The sequence below is a fragment of the Adiantum capillus-veneris genome, chromosome 22, assembly GCF_014529385.1.
Source record: "Adiantum capillus-veneris isolate H3 chromosome 22, ASM1452938v2, whole genome shotgun sequence".
In the NCBI taxonomy this organism is placed as follows: domain Eukaryota; kingdom Viridiplantae; phylum Streptophyta; class Polypodiopsida; order Polypodiales; family Pteridaceae; genus Adiantum; species Adiantum capillus-veneris.
In genome coordinates, this window is record NC_140952.1 from 97,914,719 (window position 1) to 97,935,188 (window position 20,470).

At 45.7% G+C, this 20,470-nt stretch overlaps 1 protein-coding gene across 5 annotated transcripts in view; it reads right to left on the reverse strand.

The window, feature by feature from the left end:
* Positions 1 to 20,117, reverse strand: part of SETH2 (UDP-Glycosyltransferase superfamily protein) — a 93,978-nt gene extending 73,861 nt beyond the window's left edge. For all 5 annotated transcript variants that reach the window (XM_086496064.1, XM_086496061.1, XM_086496062.1 and 2 more), the window contains exon 1: positions 19,938 to 20,117. In XM_086496064.1, coding sequence (XP_086352190.1) covers positions 19,938 to 20,084 — 147 coding nt within the window. In that variant the 5' untranslated portion in view covers positions 20,085 to 20,117. The remainder of the gene's footprint in view (positions 1 to 19,937) is intronic.
* Between the last annotated feature and the right edge of the window lie 353 nt (positions 20,118 to 20,470).

A 20,470-nucleotide genomic window follows, 5' to 3' on the forward strand; every position in this document is an offset into this window, starting at 1 on the left:
TAAACTTACTGAACGTCAACTTCTCGGTGATGGGGTTGTTGGAGTCCGAATCTCGGCTTGTGCCACTTGATGAACCACCAACATCTTTGGCCGGTTCGGGTTTCGAGGTGAGGACATGTAGTACCAAGTCGTTCATGCGTTGTTCTCTCTGGGCCTGACGTTCTAACTCCAAGGCCGCTCGCGCTTGCTCACGCTCATGCTCCATAGTAGCCTTTCTTTCTTCGGCCGCTTCCCTTCTTGCGTCGGCCGCCAAGCGCGCTTGCACAAGCTCACGCTCAATAGTAGCCTTTCTTTCTTCGGCCGCCAAGCGAGCTTGCTCCAAGTCGGCCTTTCTTGCCGCTTTTTTTTCTTTCAGTTCCTCGGCTGCCAAGCGATCGCGATCCTGTTTGTCTTGGCGGTCACACTCCGCGGCAATGCCAGTCGCCTCTTGCTTTGCCATCATGTCTATCATTGACTTAACCAAAGCCTCCATGGGGTTTGGTGCAATTCCTGGCGTAGATGGTGAAGGGGGAGGGTCACGAAAACCTCCTTGTTGCTGAAATTCTTCTTCACTACTTTCTTGCCCATCACTCTCATGCCCGGTATCCATTCCGCCTCGGGTAATGACCATGCACTGAAATTGTGGGTTCTTAAGTTCACGATGAACTTGGGTTCTTGTGGGTCTTGGGGTCTTGAGGGTCTTGAGTTCTTGAGGGTCTTGAGGTTCTTCTTTTGCTTGCAATCTGTGTTAGAGAAGGATCTCCTCTTCACCCGAGTTCTGCTCTTTTCCGCGGGCGCACCCCTTGGCGGCCTTGCGCTCACACCAAGGTTGCTTTTTCCCACCTCACGTCGATTGGCCGGCCGCTAAGTGCACGGTCCGCTCTCAATGAGTGAAAAGAGGCACAAGGGGAGGCTGGACAAGCCCTTCTTTCTTGGGTTTCCTGTCACTCTTCAAAAACACGATTAGGAATCGACACGCCCAAGTGAACTTGGGTTCGTGCGACCGCAACAAGCAAAAAAATTCTTGTGATTCTTGTGGTTCTTTCCTTGAGTGATACAGAACACTGCAAAGCTCTCATACCAATGTAAGGTGCAGCGGAATGAATGTTGAACTTTGCTCAAGATGAGTGCTCCGAACTGTGCTCAAGGTTCCTTTTGTTCTTATGGAAGGGAGAGCCTTCCGTTCTTAGTGAGAGAGTGCAATGAACACAAACAAAGTGAATGGACACTGTGCGCGAAATTGCATGAGACTGAGAGATAGAGAGAGAAGAGAATACGACACCAGAGACGTAATACCCTCCTCCGAAGGCCCCACTCTCGTTGGCGAGAGTGGTCTACTATCGATTGCACAAACTCGTACAAAGTGGATGATGAGAACTGATGCAAGTCTAGGCTATGTCGATGTCGACGACGGGGATTTTGAGACCGACTCTATGGCTGAAAAACTCCGTACTTGCTCTGCTGTCCAAAAACGAAAGAAGGCTGAAATCTGATGAAGCCAAAAACGCTGGTTTAGGCTGAGATCTGCTAGCTGAAAACGTTGTTTTAGGCAGCCCAAAAACGTTGATTGTTGTTGTTGAAAAACGCTGGCTTTGCTTGTCAAAAATGCTGGTCCATGCTGTGGGGTATGGCAATGCTATTGAGTGCTGAAAACGCTAGGGTGCTGGATTTGTGGCGATGAAGCTTTGCTGAAAAACACGAGGGAGATGGGGGTCTTGCTTGGAGGAAAAACACCACCAAGAGGGAAAGGTTCTTGCTTGAGAGAGAGAGGGGGAACCTGCTGCCCTTGGCCTATGTTCTCCTTGCTCTTCTACCAATTAGTGCTAGCGCTAGGTTTTTATTTATACAAACTTAGCAAAATTGCCCTACCTACTTTCCAACAATAAGTCACTTAAAATAATAAGTGAAAAATGTCAAAATTAGGGAAAATAGGTCTATGCACTGTAAAAATGCTCCTGATGGGTTCTAATGGAAATTTGATGATCATGCTATGTGCAACCAGAGGATATGCATCTAATCTAAGTGCCTGGACATGCACGGTCTGCGAACAGACTCACAAAAGTGCCAGATCACTTCCTATTCTAAACTGACTTGACTGAACTGAACCCTGATCATGTTGTAGCTTGTCCACGGCCACATAGGGTTGGATGTGTCACGTGACAATGGTACTTGAACACATTGTACATAAACAACTGTGCCATCTGGCCAGATTTTATCTGCTTCCTCACAGGAATAAAATGGGTTGCTTGCTGAACCTACAAATAATGGTCCATATACCATCATTCCCTCTCGGCATTCTTGGAAGATCAAAGATAAAATCCATACAATGCTTTCCCATTGCTTATCCAGAATCGGCAGTGGCTGTAATAACCCTGATGCCTTTTGCCTGTCAAACTTGACCTTTTGGCAAATCACTCATGCTTGCACAAAGGCATCCACATCTCTCCTCAAAGTAGGCCAATAAAAGAATGTCTCTACCACCTTAATTGTCGCATCAATTCCACGATGCCTTGCATCCATGACCTTATGTCGTATACGACTACTAGTGACACAAAGTCTGCCATGCATCATAATAAAAACATCTCTGAGGAGGTAGTGCTCATGACGTTGCCCATCTTGCAATTGTTCAAAGATCCTTGCAAAATCTTCATCGGTAGCATACTATTCCTTCGTGTCATCAAGCTCGTGATGATAAGAAATGGACACAGCTGAAATTTGTGGCTTCCTTGATAATGCATCAGCCACAACATTCTTCTTGCCTTCCACATGCATAATCTAGAAGTGGAACATAGAAAGAATGTTTGCCCATGGCATATGCTTTTCGGATAGCTTTGACTGTGTCAAGAAGTATCGCAAGGTCTGATAATCTATCTGGACAACAAAATCAGCACGTAACAGGTAGTGCTTCCAACTAGACAACGCATGAAGGGCGGCCAATAGCTATTTCTCATAGATTTGCATAGTCTTTTATGGCCCTTGCAAGATTCTGCTCTCATAAGCTACTACCTGGCCATCTTGCATTAGCACTGCTCCGATGCTATTGCCACACGCGTCACACTGGACCACAAATGACTTCTTGAGATCTGGTACAACAATCACGGGATCTAAAGCCAACTTTTCCTTTAAGAGACTAAAAGCTGAAATCTCTTTTTGGGTCCATTTGAAAGTGACCTCTTTCTTTTGCAAAGTGCGAAGAGGTGAAGCTATCTCTGCAAAATTGCTTATAAACCTTCTATAGTATGAGCACAATCCATGGAAGCTTCGGATATCGTGCACAATCTTTAAGTCTGACCATGTCTTAATAGCTTCAACCTTTGAGGGACCCATTCGGACACCATCTTTTGACACTACGTATCCAAGAAAGTGAATCTCTTCCAAGAAGAATTCACTTATCTTAGGATTGATAAGTAAGATGTGACTGCGCAGCTCTTCGAACACAATGGTCAAGTGACGCCTATGCTCCTCTTCATTCTTCAAATAGACTATCATGTCATCAAAGAATGTGCCAACAAATTTTTCATGCAAGCGGAAATCCGTTCCAACATCCTATTGAACGTAGCAGGAGCATTTATAAGCCAAATGGCATCACTAAAAACTCATAGAGACCAAATGTCGTCCTAAACGCAGTCTTGTGCATATCCTCAAGCCTTATACGAATCTGATGGTACCCACTCTTAAGGTCTATCTGTCACAAACTGCTGACGTGTCAAGTCAGTGAAGAGCAGAGCCAACCTTCAAATCTCGGCCGACGGGCCTAAACCCTAAGAAGAACAAGCAGCAACAGAAAAAGAAGTCCTACCAACTTATGGGACCCCATCCGACGGGGCCCAAGAGACATAAAGGAGTTAAAATAAAGCAGGACCCACACACACACACACACACACAAAGGCTTGCGCAGCCAACTGATGATGTGGCAGACTATACGAATTTCTTCGTTTTGCCTTGACTGCTGAGTGACAGTTGTACGGATTTCCGTGATTTACGCTCATAGCTTTTGGGCATGCTTTTGAGTTTAAAGGCTTTTCATGTACACTAATTTTGGGGCCTAGGGCCTTTAAATATGAGGCCATGGGCTCATTCTCTGGCATGCTTCCTGGAGAAGGTGCGGAGTCTGGAGTATTGGCTTGTACTGAGTTGATGCAATATAAAGAAATACCGAAAGGGGCGCCAAGGTTTGGGGCCAATACTCTCCGGGGTGGAATTCCGCCACTCCGTGTCGCATGTTGTCTCTCTCTCTCAGTTCAGTTGTTATTGAAGTGCTCAAAGTCTGTTCAGTCTATTCTTTTCTATTGGCACGTGGTGCCCATCTTGTGACACTATCCTACTGAAAATTGCAGCACCCTCTATATGGTCAAGAATATCATCAATCCTTGGAATAGGAAACCTGTTCTTGATAGTATTCTTATTCAACGCACAAAGTCACTCCACCCTTACTTCATCGTGCATCGGGCACGCTCCCTGTCACAAAGTGATGACGTGGCGGACAGCAGAAACCCTAATTTTTGCCAAAAACCCTAAAATTCCTGCAAATCCTAATTTCAGCCAAAAACCCTAATTTCCGAAAATCGCGGAGGTTGAAAAAATAATAATAATAATTAAAATGATGAGCGACGCGAATTTTGCTTTTTTTATTAAAAAAAAGAGAAAGACTCTCTAAGAGAGAGAGAACTGATGCTTTTTATTTTAAAAGCTTTTGGGGCTCTGCTTTTGGGGCATCCCTTGTATCTTTAAACAAGTGGTGAGGGCTTCACTTCTCAGAGCATCTGGACGCAGAGCCTGAGAGTGAAACCCTAACCGCTTTCTTGTACTTTGATGATTGATTATTATAAAAAGAAATACCGAAAGGGGCGCCAGTCTTTGGGGCCAATATCTCTAGGCACGGAACTCCGCCGGGCCAGTGCAAATCTATTGTGATCTGTGAATTGTTTTGAAGTGGTTATTTGGTGCTGTCGCGGTTGATTCTTGACTTCGAGTGTCCAAGTCTGTTCCAGTGGTATCAGAGCACGGCCGATTTCTCTTCTACGGGAAATCCGATCCCCGACAAAAAAAATTCCGCGGCACCTATGGCTTCAGGCAATGATCAGTCGACTCCCTCTCCATCTGGAGATGCGGGCTGGGATCACAACGAAGATTCAGACAGAGAGTATGGACCGCCTTGGCCTACTTAGGCAGAGCGGCCAGAGATGATGCTCAATTTTGCCAAGGACCCGAAGATGGCAAAATATATGAACCAGACCTCTTTGGGAGAGGTACAGATGGAGTGGCAAAGAACCACAACGCCACTCCCGAAACCCGCTCTCAAGAAACCTTTTGCCTCCAAGAAAATATACGAAGAAGGAAATGGAGAACGTGGTTGATGCACGGATTACTCAGCTTTTTGACGCACAAAAGAAAGCCAAAAAGCACGGCAAAAAGCAGAAGAAAAGCACTGACTTTCCAGGTTATTTGGGTCGTCAGTCGACTTTTGACAAGGCAAAGAAACAGAAGAAGCGTGTTCGATTTGAAGGCGTACCCAGTTCTTCTTCTTCTTCTTCTTCTTCTTCTTCTTCTTCTTCTTCTGATAGTTCTTCTAGCTCCTCGGATTCGAGCGAAGAAGACAGAAAAGGTAAAAAGCGAAGCAAGAAACAAAGCTTCGGAAAGGGCAAGAAAAAGACAAAGTGAAACCGGCCCGTGGTGGGGCGGTAGGCGTTGGCTTTCACCCGAAATTCTTTACTTTAAACACACACACAGAGCACTTTGCAAAGAGAACCTGCGACGGGAGTTAACACTTGAATACACACACGGCTCGGAAGCTAGAATGCTCCGAGCAGACGCCGACAACCTGTAGGCCCCAAAATTGGCGCCCCTTTCGGTATTTCTTTATTCTTTAGGAGGGTAAATTACAAGGTAAGGTCCTGGGAATCCTTCACGTGTATCCACCTAGATACCATTTGATTTGGCCAAATTTCGGCAACATAACAGCCCCAAAACTTGCGCGAAACCGATTCCCCTGCTGGAACTCGCTTGCACTGACGTATACCCTCTGATTCCTGTCCAAAAACAGTAAATTCAGCACGCTGTATTTACTGGTTTTTGCCCTGTTTTCAGCCCCAAACAGTCCCCTAACTGTCCTTTGCCAGTGGGGCACGATTCCCAATGATCCTGGCGTCCGTATGGCTGAAAAACAGTAAAATTACAGCGCATACACAGCGCTGATTTTGCACCTGTATGGTGAGGTTATGACCCTCACCAGTGCCTGCTTTGGAGCAGCAGCTAGCTACCCCTGTTCCTGCTCAAGGAAGCTCTTGCCTCAGCACAAAAGCATGAACCCACACAACTGTACATCAGTCAAATGAGGAGCCCTCTTGTGGGGCATCACATAACTGCACGTAGGGGAGAGAGAGAGAGCAGTGTGTAGTGTGCAGGGCATCACTCCTAGCACCACACTGTACATGAGAGGGAAAGGAAGCACTCCATAGCTCTTAACCTGTGACAGGTTGCAAATGAAGCATCCTCTCAGCATAAATCGAGCGCCCTCTCTTCTGCCCTTGACCTGTAATGCATCTGTGAACAAACAGATGCAAAAAGGAGAAGATTTGCATGGCTGCCAAAACCTGCGTATCGCTGAAAACGCAGCAAAACAGCCCTGTAAACACGCATCTGATGCCTTCCAATGCTGAAAAAGAGCTCCTTGGACCTAGGCAAAGTCATGGGAAGCTCAAAAATGGAGAGAAATGGCTGAAAATCAGTGTAATCAGCCTCCAAAACTGCTCCCAAAAGTCAGTTACGGGTTCTGTTCTCCCAGACTTGGTAAATTGACCAAAAAGTGCCACTTGGCACTCATACATGCAATTTCCCCGCATTGGGCTTCCTGCTTAAAAATCTCTCAACTGGTGCATCAGTTCACTTTGCAGCAGAGTACTAAAATGTTCCCTTGGTCATACCGAAGGTAATGACGCGAACACATTTCACGGCCCAAAATGGCAGTTTCCTAATTTTTAGGAGATGCTTCCGTCGGGCTCCCGCTGGTCTTCTGACCATCTATCCTCATTGGGACCGCATCCAAAAGTGTAATGTGGCCCAACTGTCGGATACTTTCTGTTGGTGATCCCACCTTGACTTTATGCCTTTATTGAGTTCACTTCCTAGTATCCACCAACTTGCTAAGTGCGACGGGGGGGACCTGTATGATCTTGCTCTGAGCCTAGACATCCTCTTACCATACGGATTCCAGTGCCGACCAACTTCCCGTCTGCGGGTGAAACTACCGTTCACATTGGCCATACAATGTCCGACCATTTGCAACTTCAAAAAGAGGGTCTCAAAAATTAAACAAAAATCATTGGAAAGAAACCAACAACTAAGGTTAGCAGTTGCCACGTCTTCGTGACACAAAGAAGGCTACATCTCGCCCAGAGACTGACAGTTCTACTGAGGACTCGTCTACAAACAGCTCAGATTCCGATGAGACGGAAGAAGAATTTTTACAAAGCCAACCAGTATGACTTTCTCGAAGATAAAAGCAAGAAAGTCCGAGAGTTTAAGGAAGGTGGCCACTCGATCAAGTTTGATACTTTTCAGGATACTCAGATGCTTCGAAGGCTTTGTCTTTTATACAGCAGTTTGACATCACTTTCGTGGGAGGATGATATTCAGAGCACTCCAAGATTCGGAGAGCTACCTCTTACCTTAAGGGGAATGCTCGTACTTGGTGGTCCACGCTTCTTTTAACAAGAGTGCGGCAGTTAAATAGCTGAAATTTAAGAAGCTTTTTATTTCTTCTTGGTTCACGCAAGAATATAAACGAGATGTACGAGCTGCTTGGAACCATCTTCGGATGACCAAGAAAGATACAATCAATGCTTATTGTGAAAGATTCTGGAGCTCTTTTCTACCCGCCTCTTCATTCAAGAAGATCTCGTTCAGAGAACAGATTGAGCGGTTTACCTTGGGTCTACCTACAGAGATCCGAGATCACTGCTTGGAACAGAAGTCAGCTTCTATTCAGGAGTTGATGAGTCATGCAAAGCGGGGCTTTGCCATTCACTCTAGCAGTCTGACCTACCCCACAGATGAGGCCATGATACAACGAGCCGAACAGACTTCTGGGAATGAAAGTAGAAAGAAAAAGAGCCACCCAGAGAAAAATGATGCACGACCCAAGCTTACTCCTGAGGAGAGAGCTCGCTTCATCAGAGAGGGGAAGTGCTTTGGATGCGGGGAACAGGGACATATCTCCGCAAAGTGCCCTAATAAGGCACAGAAAGAAAAGAATGATAAAGACGACGACAGGTCTGAGAGTTCGAGAGCAGCTGAGGAATGTGGCAGAAAGGCAGATAGAAAAGCAGAACTGGTACCACATGGCGTGGGACCTGCACCGAATCTAATGAATGAAAGTACAAACTTTACCGCTTTTGGGGCAAAGTGAAGGATCAAGAAGCTCTTTTGAAGGAGCCAAGGCCAACTTCTTTTCACTTGGAATTGGCGGCTCGATTTGGAATTACGCCCGACAGACTGACGCCACAGGCGGAGGTAGTTCGACTAGCACCTGGATGGGATGTTGCCATTACACCGAGCATTGGCAAACTTCGTTTGCAATGACAAGGGTGTTCAGGGCACACGAGTGACGTTCTACTCAAGATCCCTTGGTACCACAAGAACTACGCCGTGGTTGACTACCGGGCCGAGAAAGCGACTTTGATAAATGAAGGGCTTAGAGATTGTACTTGATGAACTTCAGTTTCTTACTCATTCTTTTGGGAGAGAACTGAACGATGGATAAAGGTTGAATACGTTTTGACCTGATCTAAAGAACGCCAAGATTTTTCTCCACACTCATGCCGATTGCTTTTCAGAGGGCCTGAAGATCATACCATTGATCTGATACCTGGAAGCACGTCACCGAACCGGCCACCCTACCGTGTGAGCCGAGCACAGAATGAAGAGATTATGAACCAAGTGAAAGACCTCTTGGAAAAGGGTCTTGTCCAGCCTAGTACTTCACCGTCTTGCTCTCCAGTGTTGTTGGTTTTGAAGAAAGACGGATCTTGGAGAATGTGCATCGATTATAGCGCTCTCACCAAAATCACCATCAAGAACAGATTTCCGATTCCTAGGATCGATGATATACTTGACACGTTACAGGGATCCTCGTGCTTTAGCAGGATTGACTTGAAGAGTGGATATCATCAGATCAGGATAGCGCCGAGAGATGTCTACAAGACAGCTTTTCGGACGACTTTTGGGTTATTTGAGTTTTTGGTGATACCTTTTGGCTTAACCAATGCTCCTGCGACATTTAACCGGATGATGGACAGGATTTTTCGAGAGTACAGTTTGGCACTTTCTTTGACGACATCATTGTTTTCTCCAAGAATGAGGCAGAACACAGAGATCATCTCCTTCAAGTCTTTCAGGGATTACGAGATCACACGTTAGTGATTAATGCAAAGAAAAGTGAATTTTTCCTACCAGAGATACACTTTTTGGGACACATTGTGTCAGGAGCAGGAGTGCAAATGGACCCGGCCAAGATAGAGACTATCCGCGATTGGCCCGATTTGAGGAATGTCCATGAAGTTAGAAGCTTCTTGGGACTGTGTTCGTACTACAGGCGGTTCATACGAAAGTTTGCAGAGGTTGCTTCCCCTTTGCATACCTTGACACAGAAAGGAGTACCTTTTTTGTGGGGACCCACAGAGGTGACTGCCTTTCGGACATTGAAAGAGATATTGACTACGGGACCTATTTTGACTTTGCCTGACTTGCAGAAGTCATTTGAAGAACCTATTCTTGATGGTATTCTTGTTCAGTGCACGGTAGTCTATGCACATACGCCATGAGCCATCCTTTTTCTACACCAACAACACTCGAGAACAGAATGGAGATGAACTGGGCTGAATCAGCCCCTTTTCTAACAGCTCCTGTACCAGGCCCATTATCTCTTTCTGTTGAGCCGCACTAACCGTGTACGGAGGCTTATTTGGTGGGCTATTGCCTGGCACCAAATCTATCACATGGTCCTCGGGTCTCTCTGGCGGTAATTAAGACGGTAATAAATCAGAAAAACAGTCACTATACTGTTGTAAAAACATTGACCTTTCTTTATCTAGCACAGATAAATTTGATTCATCACAATCTGACACTTCACGTGCAAAAACCAAGTACGCAGAAAGATGCTTTTTCATTACAGAAGTAATAACAGAAGCTGATACAGTGGGAATAGACTCCCCTTTAAGCTTTACATCAAAAATGTGAGTCTTTCCCCTCCTCTGTACAGTGATCTTTTTGTTGTAGGCATCCATGATTCCCTGTACACGAAACAACCAAGGAATACCTAGCAACACATCACATCCATCCAGTGGCATGATGTAAAATTCTTCAGCATCTACATAGGACTGGATATGTAGGCGCAACTTTCCAATGATGGGTGTCACAGCCTCTGTATGGCCAGGACATGCCAAACCTGCCTCTGCTATATACCCCATCTCTTCAGGTCTGATTCCCAACTTCGAAGCCAATTCTGGGGAAATGAAGTTGGCTTTGGCACCTGGATCAAAGAAAATAAGCATTGTTTGATCCCTGACCTTTCCCCATGCTCTGCAAAGCTCACTTGCATCTGAATTTGGCTTGTCGCCCACCATATCTGGCACTAGACCAGCCATGGGCTTCTTTCCTTTCTTGTCCTCCTTGTCTTCAGAATCAGCTGGCCTTTTCTTTGTAGGACAATTGTAAGCAATGTGGCCAGGCTGCTCACAGATAAAGCATTTGTTCTCTGACCTCAGGACCTTCTTTTGCTCTTCAGACTTGCGAGGAAGACGTCTTTTCCATTTCTTCGCTAGTCCCTTTTTTGATTCAACCGTAGCTTTGCCTTTCCCTCGGTTGGCTGGCTCCTGAGTCACTTTCGGAGCCTCCTTGGGAACATACTTCTTCGCTAAATTTTTCTTGGCTGATCCCTCCTTGACGCCAGTATTGAATTCACATTCTTCACCCTTGAGCAAACCATTGCCAATGTTTGCTACCTCGATGAGCTGCGTCAAAGTAGTGACTTTGGTCTTCGTGCAGTATTTTCTCAATCCTTTGGGTAGGCCACAATAGTATTTTTCAATCTGTTCTGTCGATGGCACAAACCTATAGGAAGTTACTGGAAGTAGAGCTTTCCAAAACTTCCGATTGTAGTCATCCAGATTCTTGCAAGTAGCAGCATTAAGCTGGTGCCATTCTGTCATGACATTTGCTTCAAAGTCATCAGATAACCACGCTGCTGCAAAAATCTGCTTGAAGTAAATCCATGTGGACGGAGCTTGCCCTTGAAGCAATAAAGTTGTCCACCATTGTCCCGCATTCCCTGTCAAGAAAGTGGCTGCCTTGCAGACCTTTGAAGCCTCTGTAAAGTTTCCCCCTGCATAGGCCTTGTCAAACTGCTGGAGGAATGAGAGAGCCTTCTTCCTGTCATCAAACCCTGTAAAGGTCGTGAATGTCACACCTTTGCCACCTTCTTTGTACGGAGTTGGCCTCTCTAGCGGCGTTAAATTGTCATATGGAAGTGACTGAAACATGGGAACACTGTTAGGGTTCATTTGTGTTCCCTGACCGCAATTAAGTTGACCTGGAAATGCCATATTTGGCTGCTGATTTGTAATTCCAGCCATACCAAAATTTGCCTGTGGCATCCCAAATTGGCCCTGAGTACTTTGAAACCCTGGTAGCATGCCCGTGACACCATACATGGGGTTAGGCATCATTGTTTGAGCACCCCCAAACACTGTTCCTGGCGTGTAAAACTGATTTCCAGGTGCATGACCAGCCATGCTCTGGAATACCGATCCACCTCCAAAATAGCCAGGGTGTACTGAAGGTGGTGGGAAGACTTGTTGCATAGCCTGTGGGTTGCTTCCCTGCCCATTAGAACCAGCTATAGGCTGCTGAAAAGTGGCGGACTGAACTGGTACAGCTCGAAAGACTGGCATCTCAGCTACCTGTTCTTGCACCTTAGGCAGAGGTTGTGGAGACTGCATGTTCTCCGTCAAGTGTACACGTGCTTCCATTGACTGTGCAGTATGAATCACCTGTGCTTGAGCCTTAACAGGCTTTTGAATATGATCCGGTGACCCAACTTGCTGAGACAAAACAGGAGGTTGCAGAAAGGCTAAAAACCTCGGATTCTGCATTACTTGTGTGAACATAGCCACAGCAGTAGCCAACTGGGTCCTGAATATATCATCATCCGTCTGTGGTGGTCTTGAGGACTCACCCACTTCATGTGTCTGTTGACCCTGTGAAGAGGAAACCTCTTCAGTCACATCATCTGGTCTGTCAGCCATAATTACAATTCCCTGTGTCTAGTCTATGATCCCCTGTGTCTTCAAGCCCAAACTGACCAAGGCTCACTTCTGTGGGAAAAAGTGATTTAGTCCCGTCGATGGAACCATGAAACCGGCCTGTTCGATCCAAAAAGAGCGGTAGACTTTACTTCAAACCTTGATTTAGCTTTCACCCATTTAATTTGTCGTCCACTTTACCTGTACTTTCAAGACACAACAAAGGGGAGAGGGATACAGGCTGCTAGATTGCACCTCTATGAGTACACCGACACCAGATTGGCCCCTAACTTAGACGCCCCTTTCGGTATTTCTTTATTGTTCAACAGAGGGAATAAACGTTGTGGATCCTACAAGCTGCCCCGCACAAGCTCGGCTGAATTTCAACTGTTCCAGCCCAATTTCGGCAACATAACTATACTAGAACCCTTCACAGTCAGTATTCCCACGCATTGACTGACTTTCCCGACGCATACGGGCACTTTGCAAAACCTGGCGAGAATCTGCAGCACGCTGAATTCTCTGTTTTCAGCCCCGAAAATGTGCCATATCACCTGTACAGCGGTCCCCTCGCATCCCCGAACCTCCTGGGGATATTAGGGACCGTTTAGGGCCAAAACCCTAAACCTGCAAAAATACACAGCAGGCTGTAATTTACTGTTTCAGGCTCCGTTTCGCGTGCCGGTTGCATCTGTAGCAAGTCCTCGAGCTCCCGCGCTTGTAGGGCTACTTGCCCTTTGAATCGGACGAGATTTCTGGTGTGAAACCTCTCCGAATTCACCTGTACCTGCGGGGGATTAGCCGCTAGCTAATCCAGTACCTGTGCAAGAGGCTCTTGCCTCAGCAATCGCGCATGAACCCACACAACTGTACATTGGTCAAATGAAAAAGCCCACTAGAGGGGCATAACATACTGCCATAGAGGAGAGAGAGGGCAGTGCGTAGCGTGCAGGGCATCACTGTTGGCACCGCACTGTACATAGGAGGGAAAGAAAGCACTCCATAGCTCTTAACCTGTGACAGAAGCTGGAAATGAGCCTCTCCAAGCTTAAAAATCAGCGCCCCCTTCTCTTGCATGAGGAAAGTGCACCAGAAGGTGCCACTTGGCACATTTATAAGCATTTTCCCGTTTCGGGGTTGCCGCCTAAAAATCTCCCAACCGGTTGCCCAGTTGACTTCACGACAGAGTAAGAAAATGTTCCCCTTGTCATTCCAAAGGTAATGACGCAAACACATTTTCAAGTCCCAAAATAGCAGTTCCCTAAATTTTAGGAGATGCTGCCATTGTATCTTTCTAGGTCATCCGACCCTCTTTGTACACTGTGGCCACATCCATAACTGAAATGTAGCCTCTATAGCAAAGGATTCGCTTTGGCTAGTCAATGACCCCACTTTGGCTAACCATAGTCCTTGTCCAACCTTAGTGCTCTCTTGCCCTCAGGCCTGGACTCCCTCTGGACAGTTCCACACTAGCTATGCAATGCAAGGCAGTTAGATTTCCCGAGGGGTGTTTCCAAAAAGTGAAAGTAAATAGATAATAAGAAAGAAAACAACAAAAAGGATAGATAGTAGTCACACGCTGGTGATAGTAGAGAGATACTTCTTTGAGCCGAGACTCAAAAAGGACCTGGAAGAGTTTGTGCGCAGTTGCTTGGTATGCCAGAAGGTCAAGTTTGAAGGGCATAAGGCACAGGGATTGTTACAGCCTTTACCATACTCACCCACCCCTCGGAAAGTATTGCAATGGATTTCATTTTTGATCTCCCAAGAACACAGAATGATCATGATGATTTTCCGATTACATGGCACGTCTGAGACGATTGTCTCCAACAGAGACCCCAGATTTATGAGTTTGTTTTGGAAGGCAATTTGGGAGAACATTGGCACGCAGTTGCAGTTCTCGTCATCGTTCCACTTGCAGACTGACAGCCAATTTGATATTGCCAATTCAGTGATTTTAGATTTATTGAAGTCTTGTATCTCGGATCAGAAGACTCAATGGGAAAAGAACTTACCTTTGGTGGAATTTGCCTACAGTAACACGATACACTCTTCGACGGGGAAGACGCCATATGAGATTGTTGAGAGTGTTGCGAAGGTTCCATCCTTCCTGAGCACGAAAGATTAGATATTTGAAGCGGATGAATATTCGCGAGATTTGGATACGGCTTTTGCCATGTTCGCGAGACTTTGCAGGAGTCTCAAGAACGACAGAAAAAGGCAGCGGATCGCCATCGTCGCGATTTGAAATTGAAGGAGGATGATTGGGTGCTCTTACTTTTGAGGAGGCACGCCTACGAAAGAAAAAGGGGAAGGAGAGACTTTTTCCAAAGCTTAGTATGCGATACTACGGACCTTTCCAAATCACTGACAAGATAAATGATGTCTCCTTCCGATTGAAACTGCCAGATACTTGGAGGATTCATAATGCATTGCATGTGAGCCTCTTGAACCCTGTTAAGGGTGATGTGCCTAATGAGCAACCCGAAGTGGAAGAAAACGAGGAGATCCTTGTTCCTGAACAGATTTTGGCACATAACGATACGAAGAAAGGTAAAGTCCGAAGGCGGTTCTTGGTTTAGTTCAAGAACTTTCTTGCATTTGATGCGAAGTGGATGGAGGAGGAGGACCTAGCAGATACTCCTCGGATTGTGAAACTTTACCTCGATGTTTCGGTTTAGCATAGTCTACTCCAAACAGAACCCAGAAACTCAGCTTGGCCGAAGATCTCGTGCAGTGGGATGCACAAGAGGGGAGTTACTCCGCTCCTTTGTCAACAGATGCCTCGATTTTGATCCTAAAGTCACTGATGTCTCTTTGAGCTCAGGGATACTGAGAGCTCACAGTATTCTGCTGGATGACTTTATGAAATGGAATTCCTGATAATGATACTGATGTGTTCTTGACTTCTTTTGAGTGCAGGAACTGATGCCGAAATGACTGCAGCATTTTGGTCTGATTGATCTCGAATAGACATAGTTGCAATAGGGGTTAGTCAATCGGACATCGATGAGGTCCCGATTGGACCTAGATGTGATTGCTAGCTACATTGCCGATAAATGATGGTCTAAGATCCGAATGAATGTTGAATGTCATGTGATGTCTGGTGATGTCCTGTGATGTCGTGTGATGTGACTGTCGATTTTGTACATGTGCTAGATGTGTGTTCCTAGTACGTAGGTAGTAACAGTCAGTGTCTGCTAAGATGGTTTATGGCTTTTGACGGTTTTGCAGGCGTAATCGCAGTCGATTACAATGCTTTCAAGAGGGGGGTATGTCACAAAGTGATGACGTGGCGGACAACAAAAACCCTAAAATTCCAGCAAACCCTAATTTCTGCCAGAAACCCTAATTTTTGGAAATCACAAAGGCTGAAAAAAAAAAAAATAAATGGTGAGCGACGCGAATTTTGCTTTTTTTTATTTAAAAAAAGAAAAGACTCTCTAAGAGAGAGAGAGAGAACTGATGCTTTTTATTTTAAAAGCTTTTGGGGCTCTGCTTTTGGAGCATCCCTTGTATCTATAAACAAGTGGTGAGGGCTTCACTTCTGAGAGCATCTGGACGCAGAGTCTGAGAGTGAAACCCTAACCGCTCTCTTGTACTTTGATGATTGATTAATATAAAAAGAAATACCGAAAGGGGCGCCAGTCTTTGGGGCCAATATCTCTAGGCACGGAACTCCGCCGGGCCAGTGCAAATCTATTGTGATCTGTGAATTGTTTTGAAGTGGTTATTTGGTACTGTCGCGGTTGATTCTTGACTTGGAGTGTCCAAGTCTGTTACACTCCCATCTTCAACGCTCATGTCTTACAGGGCATAAGCCAAAAAGCTATTGGCATGTGGTGCCCATCTTGTCTTGTGACACTATCCTGCTGAAAATTGCAGCACCCTCTATATGGTCAAGAATATCATCAATCCTTGGAATAGGAAACCTGTTCTTATAGTATTCTTATTCAACGCACAAGGTCACTCCACCCTTACTTCATCGCGTATCGGGCGCGCTCCCGTCTTCAACGCTCATGTCTTACAGGGCATAAGCCAAAAAGATCACTTGCAAGAGAAGGATCCAAGATTTGTTTCGACTCACTGTTTTTCTCAAAAGCACTGTCATGCACATGTTGATGTCTATAGCTACCAAGCCGTACACTCCAAGGACTTGGCAAGCTTTCAAAAAAAAATTTGCCCGAAGTTATATAGTTTCTGACATCTTCCTTCGGAGTGCAACTTCTAGCAGAGTGGGGCATCCTGAAATGCTTGCCATAGAAACCCTAGCAGATTATAACTTGAAATATCTCTACATCTCTCAGTAGATGTTTCTTCACGAGCTGATGACCTTGGGGGTCCGATGCGATTGCTGTCTTGGGACTACCATCGCTGTCAAAGCAATACACTCTGTCCAAGAGTTGATGGACCATGATGTGGTTGTCTACGACCTTATGGAAGGAAACTAACCCTAATTTTCTATGCAAGTTTCAGGATGGAAAGTCAATCGACTTTTCGAGCTCCGCTGATGTCGAGATTGCTTTTTAAGTTTGAGTTCTGTTTGAACTTGTTTTGTGATCCTGTTTGGAATTTGTTTGAAATGGATGGTGTCTGTTTTGAACCTATTTTGGTGCCGATTTGAAATGTTTGACTCTAGTTTTAATACTAGTTTCATTAATTGATGATTTTACTCCCGGGTGGAGTAGTGAGAAATGTTGTTTTGGTATTGTTTGAACCTCGGAACGACGCAAGCCGATGTCTGGGGAGCGTTTCGTTGTATGTTTGAAAACCTCGGAACGATGGAGGCCGATGTCTGAGGAGCGTTCCGTTGTATGCTAGAAACCTCCGAATGACCCAGACGAGATGTCTAGGGAGCGCTTGGTTGTATGCTTGAACCTCCAAGCGAGGCAGACTGTGGTCTTGGGAGCGTTTAATTGCGCAGTCCTCTGAGCTCATGGCTCGGACCTTTGTAGGTTATTTGCGGGGGGAGTGACGAGGTAGTCGTTGAGTAGCTTCATACCGCAAACCGTTTGTCTCAAGGGAGTGCTCAGCGGCACTGTTTGTTGTGTTTGTAACATGCATATGTGAGCATTTGTGTTGCATTGTGATGTGCCAACCATTGAATATTCCTAATTGGATGAGATTGCCTAGGTATGTAATTTTAGTGCATCAAGACACCCGCGGAAGATCAGTGCGGTCTGGGTGTGATGGCTAATTTCACTACGCCAGCATATCAAGAGTTCCGATCTGGACAAAAGAAGAAGCCAACTCCTTCATTAAAAGAGCCGAAAGGAGAAGCCGACTCCTTGATCAAAAGAGCCGAATAGCGAAGCCAACTCCTTAACAAAAAAATAGCAAACTGATTGTCCCTCGGAATGACCCTCGGAAATTTTTTTAAGCTAACTTTAGTTGATTCGCACATATGCTATAATCGGGGACGATTACTCTCTTTCAAGAAGGGAGGATGTCACAAATTGCTGACGTGTCAAGTTAGTGAAGAGCAAAGCCAGCCTTCAGATCTCAGCCGAGGAGCCTAAACCCTAAGAAGAACAAGCGGCAACAGTAGAAGAAGTCCTACCAACTTATGGGACCCCGTCCAATGGGGCCCAAGAGACATAAAGGAATTAAAATAAAGCAGGACCCCCCCACACACACACAAAGCTTGCGCAACTAGCTGATGACGTGGTAGACAAATACGGATGCTCCGGATTTTTCGTTGACTGATGACGTGGCAGACTGTACAGATTTCCGCGTTTTGCGATGACTGCTGACGTGGCAGTTGTATGGATTTCCATGATTTAGCTGGCAGCTTTTGGGCATTGCTTTTGGACCAAATGCTTTTGAGTTTGAAGGCTTTTCATGTAAACTACTTTTGGGGCCTAGGGCCTTTAAATGAGGCCATGGGCTCATTCTCTTGCATGCTTCCTTGAGAAGGTGCAGAGTCTGGAGTACCGGCTTGTACTATGTTGATGCAATATAAAGAAATACTAAAAGGGGCGTCAAGGTTTGGGGCCAATACTCTCTGAGGTGGAATTCCGCCACTCCGTGTCGCGTGTTGTCTCTCTCTCTCTCAGTTCAGTTGTCATTGAAGTGCTCTACCACAAACTGCTTACGTGTCAAAGCCTAAAGAATGGAGCCAACTTGCAGATGCTGGCCGAGGGGCCTAAACCCTAAGAAGAACAAGTAACAGAAGAAGTCCTACCAACTTATGGGGACCCCGTCCGATGGGGCCCCAAGTGACATAAAGGAAATAAAGCAGGACACACACACACACAAGAAATTGCGTAGCTGCTGATGACGTGGCAGATTTCCGAAAATTACGCTGGCTGATGACGTGGCAGGCTGTACGGATTTTCGTAAATTACACCAACTAATGATGTGGCAGGTTGTACGGATTTCCGTAAATTACGCTGGCAGCTTTTTGGCATTGCTTTTTGGACCAGAAGCTTTTGAGTTTGAAGGCTTCTCATGTAAACTGCTTTTCATAGCCCAAGGGCCTTTAAATAAGTGCTAAGGGCTCATTCTCTGGCATGCTTCCTGGAGAAGGTGCAGAGTCTGGAGTGCCAGCTTGTATAGTGTTGATGCAATATAAAGAAATACCGAAAGGGGCACCAAGGTTTGGAACCAATACTCTCTGGGGTGGAATTTCGCCACTCCGTGTCGCGTGTCGTCTCTCTTTCAGATCAGTTGTTATTGAAGTGCTAAAAGTCCGTTCAGTCTGTTCTTTTCTATTGGCACGTGGTGCCCGTCTTGTGACATGCTCAAAGTCTGTTCAGTCTGTTCTTTTCTATTGGCACATGGTGCCCATCTTGTGACACTATCGTGCTGAAAACTGCAGCACCCTCTAAATGGTCAAGGTGGTTTCCAATCACCCTTTCCCTTTCATGTCTTGTGATTACCATGGGCCACTTCATTCCACGCTTGATGACTTGCTTGGGTATTATGACCCCGGGCTCTCTTGTTACAGTCATTGATACCTATGAGTTTAGATCTATGCTCTAGGCGTCACTCACTTTTTGGCGTTCCTTGACTTGGGAGTACAAAGGTCGGTTTTATTTCTAGAGGATGATGGTTACTTGTCGCCTGGATTAGTGCCTTTGTTGCCATGCTTTTCACCATATGGTGAGTGCGTGTCCTAGTCAGTCTCAACACAGGTTGCCTGCACACGTGCCCCCCAAGGTTATTATTGATGGTTGATAGAACACGATGCCATAATTTCCCTGGCAGCAACACGCTACGGGGCCTTTGGCACTGGCTCTCCTGCTGCATTCTAGGTTTCTACCACATGGCTGACTCCTCCTCACCCAGGGGAGAGTCTTTGCTTAGCACCGAAAATCTTCCTCCAATGCTCCTCCGCTTTCCACCCGCCATGTCCCAAGTGCCTACCCCCTCGCCTGACCCCTCAACCACTTTCATCATGGACACGAGACAAATCCCAGCTGAGCGGCGGTGCCAAGATGTGAGCCAAGATGTGAGCGTAGTGAGCCTTCCACATATCCCTAACGCAATGCAACAAACTGTATCCCGCAGAGTGACTCTCTCTCTCTCTCTCTCTCTCTCTCTCTCTCTCTCTCTCTCTCTCTCTCTCTCTCTCTCTCTCTCTCTCTCTCTCTCTCTCTCTCTCTCTAACCTTTTATAAGAAACAGGATTGTATGAGAACACAAGAACGAGCATAACCTTGTGACCTCGGCTGAGGAGGCACTGTGAAAGGTAGTAGATGTGGTTCTCCACACCTCCGAAATTCGGATAAAAGAAGTCGGATACCATTAAAACACGATGTTGCCCCCGACGAGCATTTTGCTGCAGAGAGGAGGACGACGACATGGCCACGTCAGATTTGCTTGCTACAAGAGAGGGAGAAGCATATGTAGGTAAGATATTAAAAAAAGGAAAAATTACCAAAATACCCCTCTAATTTAAAATACCCCTCAAATTTCAAAAATTCCCAAAATACCCTTGTATCTATTTTGGTTGGAATGTTCAAGATTTTCTAATCTTCATTCGTTTTTGACAATTGAGATTTGTTTTTGAGTGCTCAGAATGTAATTTGTCAACAGTTACCATCGCAAAAAAGGCAATTATGTCTAAAAATAATGAAGCAATTCATCTCCAAAGCCTACATAACCAACTCAAATTGTAGTTTTAGCATCTTGTACGATAGACAATCACTCTTCTTGTGAAGACCTACAAAAAAATTTATTTTTCGAGAA